Source organism: Trachinotus anak, unplaced genomic scaffold (genome assembly GCF_046630095.1).
Source record: "Trachinotus anak isolate AG129_WGS33_773 ecotype Australia unplaced genomic scaffold, CSIRO_AGI_Tana_v1 ptg000012l, whole genome shotgun sequence".
NCBI classification, from domain to species: domain Eukaryota; kingdom Metazoa; phylum Chordata; class Actinopteri; order Carangiformes; family Carangidae; genus Trachinotus; species Trachinotus anak.
In genome coordinates this window covers 10,786,943-10,803,054 of record NW_027273863.1, presented here as the reverse complement: position 1 = coordinate 10,803,054, position 16,112 = coordinate 10,786,943, and the positions used below count along the sequence as shown (strand labels likewise).

General features: G+C 40.2%; 1 protein-coding gene across 2 annotated transcripts; it reads right to left on the bottom strand.

Moving 5' to 3' along the window:
* Window positions 1-10,337: 10,337 nt before the first annotated feature.
* On the bottom strand, window positions 10,338-15,991 carry metap1d (methionyl aminopeptidase type 1D (mitochondrial)). 2 transcript variants are annotated; one of them, XM_071492348.1, is made up of 10 exons: window positions 15,896-15,991; window positions 14,807-14,967; window positions 14,152-14,301; window positions 13,912-14,060; window positions 13,490-13,532; window positions 13,242-13,405; window positions 13,037-13,134; window positions 11,520-11,567; window positions 11,356-11,434; window positions 10,338-10,982 (listed from the first exon to the last, which is right to left on the bottom strand). In XM_071492348.1, exons 1-10 carry the CDS (start codon window positions 15,933-15,935, stop codon window positions 10,898-10,900), a joined length of 1,017 nt encoding a protein of 338 aa, XP_071348449.1. In that variant the 5' UTR covers window positions 15,936-15,991; the 3' UTR covers window positions 10,338-10,897. The 2 variants fall into 2 exon arrangements, with proteins under 2 accessions (XP_071348449.1, XP_071348450.1); XM_071492349.1 differs by lacking the exon at window positions 15,896-15,991 and adding an exon at window positions 15,746-15,878 and having other exon boundaries at window positions 10,753-10,982.
* Window positions 15,992-16,112: the final 121 nt, after the last annotated feature.

The following is a 16,112-nucleotide window of genomic DNA, read 5'->3' as shown; positions in this document are numbered from 1 at the left end:
TCACTACATGCTATCGCCACAGGGCCTGTCTCTTCTATAATGATTCATTGGATGAGTCATGGAGCCAGAAGGAGCCCTGAGACCAGACTGGGCACAGTCCCGCGCAGTAACAAACTCCCTCACTAGATGGTTTTCAAGGCATTCCATGAGACGCTGACCCAAAGCTTGTCCCCGCAACACAGCATTTCAGCAGACAACGCCGGCTTTGTCTGCACACAGAGAAAGAGGGCAGACAGAAAGGGAGAGGGAGAAAGAAACTGCCCACATACAGTATAAAAGGCACAAATAATGGTGGAAGAGGGGAGTGCAGAAAGGGAAAAGGGCAGTGGAAGAATGTGGTGCCTATACAGGTCAGTTATCTACTTAAGTCTTCATGAACAGGCTCTTGAAATAGCTCCATTAAGGATTAGCTCTGTGCTGTGATTCAGCATTACTTGAGAATGGATTAAAAAAAAAAACAGAATTGTACTGCTGATCTTTTACAGTATATTAGTTTTTTAATTAACAGAAGGGAAAAGTTAGGCCCACCTCAATCAGACTTTCAAAAACCTTTTTTTTTTCCTGGTCAGTCACATATTTGGCAGATGTTTAGGTAATATTACTTTAGCTTTTAAAAAAAGACACCTTCTTGGAAGTAGCAGCATCCCTAAATCATGTGACCGTCCACCTGTTGACTGTATTTTTGCATCTGTGTTTTTTTTTTCCCATCCAGTTTGGGCTGATGTTGTTCCAGTTGTAGGTGAGAGCAGCAGCCTGTCGAAGGAAGGTCACAAACAGGAATCAGTCACATCGCTGATAGCCAGAGCAGCGCGTAGAGTCAAGTTAGGTGTGTCACCTTAGCTTCCCCTTGGCTTGTGGATTTCTTTCACAGTAAACTTCCATGACTAAAGTATATGTGTGTGTGTGCTTCTGTAGTAAGATATTGACACAATACTACTAACACTAGAACCTCTGCCAAAGACAATTTTACATTACATTCACCAAACGTAAGAGGAAAAAAATCAACTTCATAGTAAGTGATGCACATCTGCCCCAAACTTTAAATGGGTTCTCCTCTGGCCAATGCACCATCCCCACTCCAGGTTCGGTGCAAATCGGTTCAGTACTCATTGTGTAATCCTGCTGACAAACAAAAAAAACCAACAGACTCAGGTGATTACATAACCTCTTGGTGGAGGCACACAGGACCACAATGAAGCTCCGTCCTCTGTCTGACATGCAGTCACAGCTCTCCTTCTGTCCCTGGTGTTTACCTTCTCATCCTCACTCACTCATCCCTCCATGGCTACTGCTGCTTTAACGACAGCCGGAATGAATTCTCTGATTGTGTTCACACGAATGTTTTCAGTCGTCTAACCTCGCAAACCACAGCCTGTCAACATCATTATCCCCCCTTCTCCTCCTCTCCTCTACTATCCACCAGGGAAATAAAGGTCACATATCTCATCCACACGTGAGCAGAGTGAACGGCCACTGTAGCTACAGCTAAGCGTCAATCTATTGACGTTCAGTCATGATTTTAGGGGGACACTTAACAAAAAGGCACACAAAATCCTACATAGTTACCGAGGAAAAAATCAGGAACTAACTGAAAATTAGAGAAAAGTAAACAAGTAGTTTCTGACTCTGAATACATAAAGATACGGTACGTACTGATAAGATACTCGAGAACAGACTGTTTTATGAACCAGTATCAAATAATCAGTTAGACATATAACACCTGAATAGGCCAATCATTTTATCAATGAATCATTGCTGATTAAATCTGAACCATGATCTAAATGGCACACTCAATCATATTGGCCAAGTGTCTGCTCAGTCTCAGTGATTTTAATAATTGTACTCATTCTTTAACAAAAATTCCTGATATAATATTGTATATGCATGCACTCACTGGATGTTATCTGAATTACATCTGTACGGAATTAAGAGGTGAGTTGCGTCTGTCTATCTACATGTACAGTGTTACGACAGCAGAAGAGCAAAAACCTCCCCTGGGGTGCTACAGCAGAGGAATGACAGTGAAAGCAGTTTTCTCTGACACACACGCATGTTGAAGAAGCAGCGCCTGGACTCGCCCGGGCCACCGCCCTGTGTTTGTTCTTAAAGGTACAGCTCCAGGTACACCGAGGGAAACAAACGCACACTCACCTGAGGGAGTGGCACAGTGAGCGGAGTGGCAGGGGTGTGTGTTTATGACACTGTAGAAACACGTAGCCTTGGGATACTCCTAAGCACACACACACACACACGCAGCAGTTTCATAATCATACTGAAGTCCACACCCAAGGTGTTTCACGGCTGCAACAAATTACTGCACTTTCTCTGAGCACTGTTGATTATGTAAACCGCCAAATCTGTTGACATCAGCTCACCTAAAAATTTATGGCTGATTGTGACACAGAACAGTTGTCACCTGAAAGGGAGGATTAAAAAGTGCCGCTGACTGAGCTCTTCTCAAGGCCTTTTGGGTTTGAGTTTATTTGGTGTACAGTAGCATGTCTTAAAGGAATAGTTTCCCATTTTGGGAAATGCGGTGATTCGCATTCTTTACAACAGTTAAGTGAGAAGATCGATAACCACTGTAATATCTAAGAGTTCACTGGCTGAGTGGTCTCAGTCTTCTCATCTAACTCTCAGCAAGAAAGCAAACAAATGTTACGGTAGAACTGAGGAAATAATTAATTTTATTCCCGAAGTCACAGCTGACAGAAAAATGTCGCTTTCTCATATTTGTAGCTGATGTGTCGATGGCAAAATATAAGTTACACAACTGGAATCTGCACGACAATGATGTTGAGATAGTACAAGTCAAACAAAGAGAGGTCCTTGTCTAATGGACTTTAATGCATTCTCGACATGTGAAAGTGTAATAGTCATGATTTTAAAAAATCACAAGTATTACACTTCATACTCCAAAATATTTACACTCCAAAATCGTGATTTTAATGGAGCTCTACTTTACAAGATATCTGACATTCAGAATATATTGTTCAAGGGTAGTGAAGATTCTTTGTGTGTCCTGTACTTTAAAACAAAAGGAAAGCAGAGAGCTATCAGTTAGCAATCAAATGACATTGTGGGGACAAACGTCTAATTTACATTCCCCCATGAGGTATCTCTTATTCACACTATTGATCCTATGTCTTGGTGGAACTTATACTCTCATGGTTTAAACATAAAGAGACACACACACACAATGTCGGCTGTAACAGATCATCTACCCATGTTGATGAGTGTATTGATTACAGTCAATAAGGAGTAATTGATGTCTTCTCTTGTCCAGCAGTGCTGTAACACCCTTGGGATAATTGCCTTTTGGTCATTTAGCTCTAGAGTGAGCAGGGTGTGTTTGCATGCGTGTATCCCAGCCCCGGCAAGGGGATGTAATATGAGATAGCAGTGGTTGTGGGAGGGGACCCGGTGTTAGTGTGTCCAGGTGTGCGTCAAAAAGATGTTAGCTAACCCCAAGTTCAATTTCATTCTGTTCAGTTTTTTCCTGACAGATTAAGGTTGGCAACGGTTGCCAGTCTGATCTTTTAAAACAACATTTGAGTCACTGTCTCTGCCAGATTAGATAAGGTGTCTTATTCCTATGAAGTCACCTGTACTGAATTGTTTTACACCCCCCCCCCCCCCCCCCCCCCGGCCTAGTTGACAAGGCAATAATAGCAAAAGCGGACAGAACAATCCATGGACTGGCTGAGAAAATATGGGCAGGGTTGTGAATATCACTTGCATGCTTTGAGAAAGACAGTAAAGTCCAAATTGCTTCAGTAAAATGTCTCAGTGGCAAACAGTAAAAGACTGTTACTGTACTGTGTAGCTTCCCCGTGTGAAGGTGCAGCAGCTGGAGCAGCTGGAAGACAAAACAAAGAGGTGCTGAGACAACCTGATTGAAAATCATCAGTGAATACAAGAATACAACACTCAAATGCTTGTTCCTGTTTTAATGCTTTTTTTTTCCTCAGAATTTTTTTTTAATGTTGTCTTTATCTGTTTTTTTTTTTTTTTTTTCATTTTAGCAATGCTAGCAGTGTGGTCGGTCTGTTTGCCGGTCCAGACTAAAAAAAAACCTCAACAACTATTGGATAAATTGCCATGACTTGGTACAGATTTTGTGAATTGTAATGACTTTGATGATGCCTCAACTTTCTATTTAGTACCATCATCAGATCAAAATTTCAATGTGTTCAGTACAATATGTATTAACAAATACCTGCAAAAGTAATGAAATTCCTATCAGCCTCAGCTGTGTTTTATGTTTCATGCTAATAAGCAAATATTAGCATGCTGAGTAAACTAAGTTGGTGAACATGGTAAACATTATACCTGCTGAACATCTGCATGTTAGAGTTGTCACTGTTAGCATGCTGATGTAGTATTTAGCTGAAAAGCAGCAGTGTGCCTAAGTACAGGCTCACAGACTCTTAGTCTTGTTATTTTAGTGCAATTTAATCAGAGTGCAAATTAAGTACAAATAAAATCTTGTTAAAAAGTTTGGGGCTTTACACATCATACAGCATGTCATCATTAAATTCTTCTAGTATATATAGTCATAAACAACAAAAATAGGTGCTTATTTCATATTTCAATAATAGAATAATGCAAAATATCCTAAATATTACTATTAAAATATAACAATACATTCTTTTATAATGTCTATGATGCATAGTGTGATAATTAAAAGTTTCCTGCAAGAAATCTACCTTTCCCTGAAGTTGTAACTCTGCTTCAGGGAATACACACACACACACACACACACACACTTGTTTTATGACATTCATGGGGACCACTCACTGATATAAATAATTCCCTAGGCCCTTACCTTAACCTTAACCATCACAACTGAATTCTTAACCTTAACCCTAAAACCGGGTCTTAACCTTCAAACAGCCTTTTATACGGCACATTATTTTGGTCCCAACAAAACGTTCGGACCCCACAAGTTCACTGGGTTCCTGGTTTTCAGACGCTACCAATAAAACAAGCTCTCACACACTCACACACACCAGTGCCTCCAAATTGTCCATAACTCAAAGCTGGTAAAATGCCTTGTTTTGCCAGCCAAAGAGAGCTATACATTATTGGGTGGAACTAATTGTTAATTCACACACACACACACACACACACACACACACACACTGAGTTGCTCTGTTTTAATGGCTCTTTGAGGACTCCAGCATTGACCTTCAAACTTGTGAGGATTGTTTTAGAAATTCCTCCACCACTCCACCATTCCTTCTGGCACCACGGAGAGAACTTCCTTCCCTCTGTTTTTGTCCAGTGCACTTTTCTGTAAATGGACACACTCACACACTTATACACACACTTACAGCTCATTTGTCACTATTGAAAATATCTATGGTCTGTAGGAAGGAGTGCAGTCAAAGCAGGAAAGCTAAATGTGATGCCTGTTGCTAATTCACTCCTCTGTCCTTTCATCAATACAGGACATTCTAATACAGATATCACATACATCATATTGTATTATTGTACAGAATATCAATGATGATATCAATATTATATATACATACATCAAAGAAAATGAGACTTTGGATATGGGAATTTTTCTGAGGAATAAAGAAACACAGCACTTGTTCTCACAATGATTGTAGCCAAATGCCTCCACACCTCCCAGTTTGGGCTGCAAACTGCACGCACACACACGCACACACACGCATACACATGCACACACACGCACACAGCTAAAAGGGTATTTCTTTTGTATAACCGGTTTTTCTCAGGTCCACACATAGTAAGAGGGTATTGTGCAGTGCACTGAGCTCCAGTGTGTGTTTATGTGAATGTGTGTGTGTGTGTGTGTGTGTGTGTGTGTGTGTGTGTGTGTGTGTCTGTGTGTGTGTTTGAATTTGAGAAGACAACAGAAGAAGACAGACACCATTTATCAGAGACCTTAAGAGCTGCCTCAGGCAATGCATACCATCAATACACACACACACACACACACACATGGAAGCACACAAACCACATCCCTGCTCTTACTTTGGCGGTCTGCTTTAGTTGTTTCAGCACAGGAGGGGTGTTGAAGGAACAAAGAGACACACAGAAGCCATAGAGAAGAGATACACCCAGGAATCAAGGGATGCGTCGATAGCTTTGGATTCTTATCTGTGATCAGACAGAACCAGATCACTCCTCCAGAATAGTTCCGCAGTTTTACAAAGGCATTCCTGCCGATGAGGGAGTCAGGAGGTCAACAGAGAAAGTTTTCCACCTTGTAAGTGTCAATCAAGAGGGAACCCTCCCTGCACCAGTCTGGTGACTCGAGTTTACAGCAGTCCTGCTCCAGCACACACACACACACACACACACACACACACACACACACACACACACACACACACACACACACACACACACACTTGCATTCTTGCAGATTAACTGTAACTTGTGACACGAATCTTCTCTAGGTGGCCTTATTTTGAAACATCCCTCTTATCATCGTGCTTAGCCTCATTGACTCATTAAGGACTGATTCCAGTAATCAGTGTCATCTGTTCCAGGTAATTCTTGGTATCATATTATCTGTCATATTTTGCAGTCTCCTATTGGACCCATACAACACAAGATCGAGTTTATTTTAGCCATGCTGGTAGCCTGACTTGAGAGATGACGACGGCACTTAGTTGGTTGATGAGTCAGATCTCAACCAGTACTGAATATATTGTCATAGGATTTTGTACAGACATTCATAGTGCCCAGAGGTTTTCCTCTAGCACAAACATGAAGTTCACGTTTACGGTTTTGTGCAGAATATCATGACAATTATTGGATGGGTTGCCATGAAATTTGGTACAGCCATTCATGCCCTGGTTAGAAATGATTTGTAGTAACATTGGTAATCACCTCCCTTTTCACATGATGTTGAGTTCAATCATTTCTAAAGTAACCTTCCTGTTGTTTCCCTCATTTCCACTTTTCTACGCATCATGATGAAGAAACCCCACAGCCTGTACCTACACGTCCTGCTACAGTGAATGTTCCCTTCCAAGAACCAATCTCAGCTGTTCTTGTTTGGCCTTCAGGTGTTTTGACAGAGAGGGTTACTCAGTCAGATTCAGTACATGCCACCTGGGCGTGTATGTGAGACAGCTCTGCCTCCACAAGTCTGAAAATGAGACATCACTTTGTTAATGCCACAGTTCCACCTGTTGCCAAGGAAACCAAGAATTCCTGTGGAGCTTCTCAGTAAAGTCCCAGGTAAGTGTGATATATCACAGGTTCACTCTCACACACATGCAGTGATGTAGGTATGCTCACCTGGAATGCAAGTCCATGGGAGGAACATATTAATGTTGATTAATTCTATATATTAATCTGCTACTATTAGTAGTTATAGACCAGCCTAACATAGTGGATAGTGGATCTCACACACACACAAACACACCCGCACACACACGTGGGTGGACTGTATGAGGAATGCATTATGCAGAAATGAACATCATATGATGTGACCGTATCTTCAGCATTATGTCTACAGAAATGTCTTTAGATTGGGTGACAAATTAGAGGAATACATCGAAAGCACTAAAACAGTCCACACTTGAGACAGGACTGCCCCACAGTTTCAACAATAGCAAATCAGAAAAGTGAAGGTACAAAGCAAATAAACAGCTGATCTGACACAAACAGATCTGAGATGCAAATTCAGAAGTAATTAAAAACATGAGCTTTAATGCAGAGATCCAACTCTGAAACACTATGCTTTATTGATATCTTTGGCACTTTAAGTGTTGCACCATTTCTTGTGAAATGACTTAAATAACAAAAAATGTTTAGAAATTATTGAGCTGCACATATGCATTTTAATACACAATGATAGACAAGTTTGGCTGATGGTGATTGATTTAGATAGATTTAATAGATTTATGTCAGCACAGCCGTACCCACTGCAGGGACTAGTGATAGGTCAAAACATCATTTAACATTAACACTGGAATACCTGAAATTCTTGAATTATTTCTATTAAATGAAATTATTCTGGAAATTAAAGTATTTCATATTGCTAACTTGTAGTTGTTAAAATGTTTCAGTTTAGAGGGCAAGGAAGTTTTTGATGGTAAATTAGATTAAACACAGTACACTCGATACAAAAAAAAAATCTCTTGGGCTTATCCAAATGTCTTATGCACCAAATCTGATGAAGATTTATCACTACTGCAGGAATAAATAGTGGAAACAATAATGAAGTATAAGGTTCTTTATAAATGTCCACATGATGGCACTATTTGTACCAAAAAAAACTTCATAAGTTCTCTCTTAGCTCGATGTTGTGACTTTTCATCAGATTTCACTGGAGGAGATTTTAAGATAATGTGCTTACTGGATACCACAGAGGACCCTTTACATAAAGTGGCTGAGGACTCACAGGAGAACTGCAGAGTAAGAGGAGAGAGAGCAGGAATGAGTCCCAACATGCAGGAAAAGAATGAGAGGCAAGAGAGATATTCATGACCACAATCCAACACTTCATCCCGCCACTCCCTGCTCCTCCTTAAATCCTACCCTCTCACCCACCTCTACTCCCCCTAATGTCTACCTTCTGCTCTTCGTCTTCACTTTCTCTCCTTCCTGCTGACAAACCTCTTAAGATGTTTTTCAGATTTTTATGGCATGTTTGAAATGTAATGAATCATATGGTGGCGGGAGGCCATAGAGAATTATTTACTCAACATTTGTCCTGATTCACAGGAAGCTCACACTCCTTCACGCACACGCACCCACACCCACACACTCACACCATCCTGCACTAATATCAAATCGCAAAGGGCTGTGTTGCTTCGACAATAAATTAAAAAAAAGGACACTACAGTTCAATGTCTCTCTTTACCATTTTAAATTCGGATTTTGTCCCTCAAGTTTAATAGAAGTTGAATAAATGTACATTTTATCTTTATCGTTATTTGTCTTGCGTAAAATAAAATCATAATATGTGAATCATTTCCTGGCTGGTCATGATCAGACTCCAGATTAGCTGATCCACCTTTATTTGTCTACTCCTTCCTGACCAACCCATAAACTGGCACTGGCATGTGCACAGAAACACGCACACACACACACACACACACAAGCTTAGACACATGCACACCCTCAGAGTACATTGGCAGGAAGTGAAGACACACCCTTAAGCAGGCTGGAATCCAATTTCTCCTATGTTTTTTTTTTTCTCTGAAGCATCTTCTCTTCACCATATTCTCCTCGGTTACAGTCACAATGAAAAGTATCAATATTATAACAACAAACTTACATTATTCATAAAGCAATGTGTCCAGTTTCAGAAATTGATAAAAAATCTGTAGTAGTAGTAGTAGTTTAATCATTCATATACTGCACACTGCAACCCAACTTCTATGAAACCCAACAATCCTGTAATTTGGACTTTAATCATAGTGAGAAATGTGCAAAGCCTGGTTGAGAGCCTTGTGTGATATGATCTCATGTGCTCTTATGGCTTTTCTTTATTCAATCCACCTGCAGACAAAAGATAAAGACAGTAGAGAGAAAAACGGAAAAACAAAAAAACATGCTGTTATGCTTGGAATTTACAACCCTGATCAGCCCTGTTGGCCTCTAGTTTGTGCTGGTTTTCTATCTTCATGTTTGTTGTTAAAGTGCACATTCAACCAATCTCTCATTCTGACACGTCACACTGTCTGGTGAGTAATTTCCCCCAGTGATTCGTTATCAACACTTGGTCTAAAACAATCAAACAGTGTTGACTTTGACATCGAGAGACAGACTTAAACATGCAGAGACGTACAGTTGTGCGCTCTCTCTACATGGTTATGCACCACATGCAGATTGTAGATGGTCAAATACAGCATGAATTGAGGATGTGAAGCCTTAGCCAACAGCAACATGGTTCAATTTGATAGGGCATGTGCTGCCATCTACTGGCTATACTTAACTTTACAGTTTGTCACTTCATCAAGAGATAGATTTCCATTCACCTCATTGACACAGTATCTAATATATTACATCATTATTTTGAAGGCTGCACAAAATGCCTTAAGACTGCATGAGAGCTTATTCAGGCCGGCAGCTACCACTGAGTAGACTTTGGGAATTTGCGGGGGTTATATAAACAGGATTGCATTCTTTAGTTAGACAACTATTACATGTTGGGTTTGTAAGGATTATTTAGACATTATTTTAGACTGCATATTTTTTAAACTTTTATGCAAAAAGTAAATTCAAATAAAATTGTAAAATAAAATTTTCCGATTCTCTTATGCAATTGAGAAACTTGTGTGGAGTGTATAACAAGCTTTGAAACAGACATTTTAAATGAATAAAAATAAAAGGACGACAAGTGAAATTTTGTGATTTTATTTAAAAATCTGAATATTTTTACAGTGTTTGTTTGGTGACAACTCTTTAATTTCTTTGGTTGATGGCTTCCATGACTTCCATGTTTCTAAAATCTTGGCCAAAACCCTCTAATGTTGCTCCCATTTAACTATTACAGTACAAGTGTCCCTCATTTGTCACGGGTCAGATTTCAGTGCTTGCTTTAAAAAAAAAAAAAAAAAAAGGCAAAGCTAGTCAGGTACTAATGGGCTAACTAAAGACCAGGCAGATATTTGGAGAAGTTGGGGATCTCTTTTACTGAAAATATATTGACTCAGATGTATAACTCTCAACTTCAGCGATGAAATGCACTGACAGCTATTTAATTTCTGTGTATGTGCCAATGAAAGGTGAAAAAACATTTTAGTCAAAATAAATATATAGACATTGTAGCTCTGTGTGTAATCCCAAGTTAATAACTATTTAACTTTAGAGAAGTGAGAGGTTCTGTCTTGCAACAGGTAGTTTACGTCAACAGATATCTAACATCTGGTGTAGCGGTCAGTGGTTAGATTCCTTCAGGTCACAGATTGCTCTCTTCTGGCAATTTGGTGAGTATATCCACCCCGTCAGACGTGATGACCACCGTGTGTTCAAACTGAGCCGACCTGCATGAATGTCAATTAGAAAACACACAATGCACGTTTAAGATTTTCAAGGAATGGAAATGGCATGCTTTTTTGGATTTTAAAGACGTTTTAAGAGTGAGTTGAGTAGATCTCTTGTGTGCCAGTATGGAAGTGGAACTACATAGCAATTAGCTTAGCATAAAGAATGGAATCTACTAGGCTGGCTCTCTCCATAGTTTAAAAATAGGGCGACCAGCATGTTTAAAGCTCTCTAATTCACACATTTTATAGGCTTTATAGGTTTTACAGGCTTCCATGGCTCTTACAGGCTCAAATGATGCCAGCTGGGAAAGCATTTAGTTGGGAAAAAGTGTTGACGGCTAAAAGCACACAGCCAAGATATTTTTGTTACCTTTTATCATCTGCAGACACTGCAGTCCACTTGTCCTTCAGGATTCTGAACTCAACAGACCCCTCCATCACTATGGGCTCTACAAAACAGATAATATCAGCTCCACACTCATCCACAGTGCCATCTTTACATGCACATAAAAATGATAAAATGATAAAACTTGCCTATTGTGAAAGCCATCCCTTCATCCATGGTCATGTCATTGTCATTAGCTGAAAATGAAGAGAAAAGATTATGGGATAAAAAAAAAGAGCAGTACTTTATTTCAGAAATTGATTTTATTCTTTCTATATCTATTTTGATTTTCCAATTTCAGTTTTCAATATCCTTGCCTCACAAATTAAACATGTCTTGCAAATCTCTTCCAAAAGTCATCCGGCCACAAAGCTCTCACTTAATCCGTACTTAATTATATCGAACCCATACAATCTCACAGTAATTTTGACAAACACACACAAACACATGTGAAGCACACATGGGAAGATGCTCCTGTTGAAGTCACTGGGCCTCATGCAAGAACTATCATACAGAGTTGTTATTGAGTGTCATGTATGAGCTACAGTAGCAAGAAAAAAGTATGTGAACCCGGTTTTCTGAATTAATTGGTCATAAAATGCGATCTGTGAATCCTTGGATTTAATAACTGGTCGAACCTCCTTTTAGCAGCAATAACCTCAAACATGCTCTTCCTGTAGCTGCTGATCAGACCTGCACAATGTTCAGGAGGAATTTCTGACCATTCTTCCTACATCGCTGCTTCGGCTCAGACGTATTTTCAGGAGGGCTGGTGTGAGCGGCTCTCTTCAGGTCATTCAATAGTGGATTTTCTATGTTCAAAGTCATTCTGTAGTTGATTTACTTTGATGTTTAGGCCCATTGTCCTGCTGCATCACCAAGCTTCTTCTGACCTTCTGAGGCCTTTGGTATGCAGTTCCCTTTCACACCATACATGGTGCTGCGTGCTTTACCAGAGGAATTCAACCTAACTATCCAGTCAATAATACATTTTTGCAGTGACATTGTAGAGTGTCAAGGTGCTCTTTAGCAAACTTTAGGGGGGCAGCAAGGTTTTTTTGGAGAGACTGAGCTTCCTCCATGACAGGACACCATCCTCAGTGACCTCAGTGGTGGACTCCTGAACAGAGATGTTAACCAGCTCCAGCTTTAAGCCTTTAGCCTTTAGCATGATTTTGTATGGAAATTAACAATTCTCAATCCAAAGTCTTCTGAGACCTCTTTTGTGAGGCACGATTCACATCAGCAGATGCTTCTTGTGAAAAGTAAACTCAAAATGTTTGAGTGCTTTTTTTTTTTTTTTAAATCACAGTAGCTCTATCTGGACTCTAGATTTGACAACTCCTGAATCCAATTAGCTTTTGTTAACGCCATTAGCTGAGAGGTTCACTCTCTTTTTCCAACATACACTGTAAATATTTTAATGATGTTTTCAGTATGGACAAGAACAATAAAATGATATGTGTGTTCGCAGTTGAGATAGACCTCCACATGAACAGGTGGCAACAGGCACGCTTGTGAAGAGGAGAGTTTGGTAAGCCCAAACCTCAGAGAAAAACATGAGAGATTTAGGATAAGAAAACAAAAATGTTCTTGCATGAGGCCCATTGTCTTCAGCTCTCACATAGGTGTTAACCTCATCATCTGAGCACAGACCCAAACTTACCATGGTGCCAGATCTCAGGATGGCAATGAAAGTGGGAGCCTATTCCATGTCCAATGAAATAAGGACACACTTTGAAGCCACTGGCATGGGCTATTTCACTGCCAGGAGTACAAACAATATCAGATGTCAAAAAGAAATAAGTTAATATGATTGTATGGTACATATGATTTGTTTTTCATTCTGTGTATATTTTGTGTGTGTGTACCTAATAGTGTTTCCTATAACACACAGCTGTGCACCCGGCTTACAGGCGGCGATGGCCTCATCTCGGCAACGCCTGGCGGTCTCCACCAACTGCCGCCCAGTCTCATCCACCTGGCCAATCAAGAAGGTTTCTGAGGTATCACCATGGTAACCATCCAAATACACCTATAAGGAACAGGAAGATGTCAGTGACGGGAAAAGTGCAGCTCTGACTGATCATGTGTGTGTTTGTGTGTCCGTTTCACTTACAGTCACATCAATGTTGATGATATCTCCATCTTGAAGTTGCCGACTGCAGGACACAGCCATGCAAAAAGATTAATTCTGAATACAGTGAATCCCTCGCATTTTTCATAATTTACAACTGTTGTGTTATAATACAGTCAATACAATACATAATACATCACCAGTTACACAGAGTATATAATCTATAATCTATGAACTGTATTTATTATATTAATCAAGACATTTTTCCAATAATGAACTCTGTTCCAAAATGATAACGATAAGTTTTGGGAAAAAGAAAAAATCCTAAACTTCTCAGAAGATATATTATGAGATAATAAATAATTTTTCTAGTGGCTGCATTTACTTTGATTTAATTTTGGAAGGAAATAAATGTAAAGAGAAATAGTATCCAAATAATGTGAGTGAATGTCTTGCTGTCTTACCTGTCAGGTATGCCATGACAGACCACGTTGTTCACAGAAGTACAGACCGACTTAGGGAAACCCCCGTATCTGAGAGGGGATGGGTAGGCATCGTGTTTGATTGTCTCCTGGTGCACAATGAAGTCTATTTCATCTGTTGTCATACCAACCTGGAAGCCACAGGTCATAATTGTTGTGCTGCTGTTGTTGTTTTTCATGACACAGAAACACAAACAATACTTGTAGTGATTAGGTGCTTACCTTCACGCTGCGTGCAGCTAGTAGCAGTACATGTCTGGCTAACTGACACGCTCTAGCAAGGCCTTCGATCTGCTCTTGGTTTTTGATCTCTATGTAGTCTGGCCACTCTGGGACCAGTCCAGTGCCGACATAGTCAGGTCGCACAATGTGCTACAGAAGGAGGGCACAGGGAAGACAGGATATGGAAGTTGGGTCATGTTGTCCCACAGTTTCATATAAAAACAATGTAATTATTTAGTAATAGACACCAAATACATTAGAAAATTACACACACCCCCTGCATCTCCTCCCCGAGGCTGTTAGTGGAGAAATTTTTGACAGCCAGACAACTCTGACACAGATGTCAGCATGTACCTCTTCAAAAGAGGAAAATTTTAAAGTTGAAAAAGTTCATAAGATCACTGGAACACCCACAGTTTGGTAATCGATAATCTATACCTATGTTGCACTGAGTAATTTGGGCATTATTTTAGGCAGGATTCTATCATTAAAATTCTCCACTATTAAAGACATAGAAATGTTTTCAATTAAGTAAGAAACATTAGGGTAAAACTTATTCAACTTATTCACTCTTGAATAAAACTGTTATCTTCCGACCTATCCAATCAGAGTGCTGCTTAGGACTGTGACATTATGGGAACATCAGGTCCTGTACCTTGGGTACTGCATAAGCAGGCCTCACAGTAGCTGGGCGAACTACATTGTGAGAATTTTTCCACTTCCTCCAGAAGAAGCAGCGGTGTTGCTGACACAGCAGGGCTGTGGGGAGACCACAACTTCTTAGACAATACATCTGCCGCAGGAAACCACCCAGTCCTGGAGAAAAGAAAATAAATGAAGAGGAGAACGCTCTCTCTGACAATGCTTTTCTGCTAGGAATAAATGGCAGAAATTCAGCTTTTTCTTTTTAATCAATAGTGCAACAATGTTTTGGTTTTTTTTTTTATGTCATGTATTTTATGAGCTACGTCAACGTCCCCTCATTTTTACAACTGCTTGAACATACATTCAGGTCCAGGCTGCCACCAAGAAGAGCACAGTATGGGTGAGAGAACTGGCTGTCAGTCACTTGTGGTCACTACATGATTGTTATGGAGATACAGCAGAGGCTGAATTTTGAATGTGTGGAGCTGTTGTGTTAGTTACACAGAGGATCCAACCATAGCTGATTGAGCGCCTCCTCAAACATATAATTACACAGGGTTTGCTAATGGACTAAAGACTGACTCTAATCTCAGCATTCCCAGCTCGGGTCCATTGGGGGAACTTTGTTGCATGTCATCCTCCATCTTTCACTGTCCAGTAAGAGCACAAAACGCCTTCAAAATACTACATAAAATATGTAATTACATGCAATGAATACAGGCATTACATGAGGACCACAAGCTGCTTTGTTGCTTTGCATGTTTTCAGTATCATTGCCGTGTTTTCTGCTTTTGAAGATAATATTATTAATGTAACACTGAGCAGTTTGTATGATATAGCAATCTAATGTTGCTACGCAGCAGGATAACAAATGTTAGACTGAACGATGAGCAAACATAAACACTGTCACCACAACATCAGTAGATACGAAAACGTTTTGGTACCACACCTATTAGTTTCTCAGAGCTGCTGTCATGTTTTAACGTGTCTGTTACACGAGTAATTAGCTTTTACTCGATGCTGTGACTCGGTGGGTCCGAGCAGCAGCTACGGGTCCCCGTCTACCCCCGTGTGGTAAGGGTGTTAGCTCAGCACCCACCTGATCTCGCCGCAGGTCCTGCAGCTCTGTGCGCCGCCATGTTTGTTATTGGAGGTCACATGGGAGTCACGTGATGCGTGACACGTCGCAACCGTTTAAATCATAGACTGTATAAAACGTCAACTTAGTTCATGTTGATGGAGATAAATCTCTCATAAATGCGCATTTGCCTCGGTGAAATGCAAACACTTAGCTTGAGTGGACATCTCATAGAGGT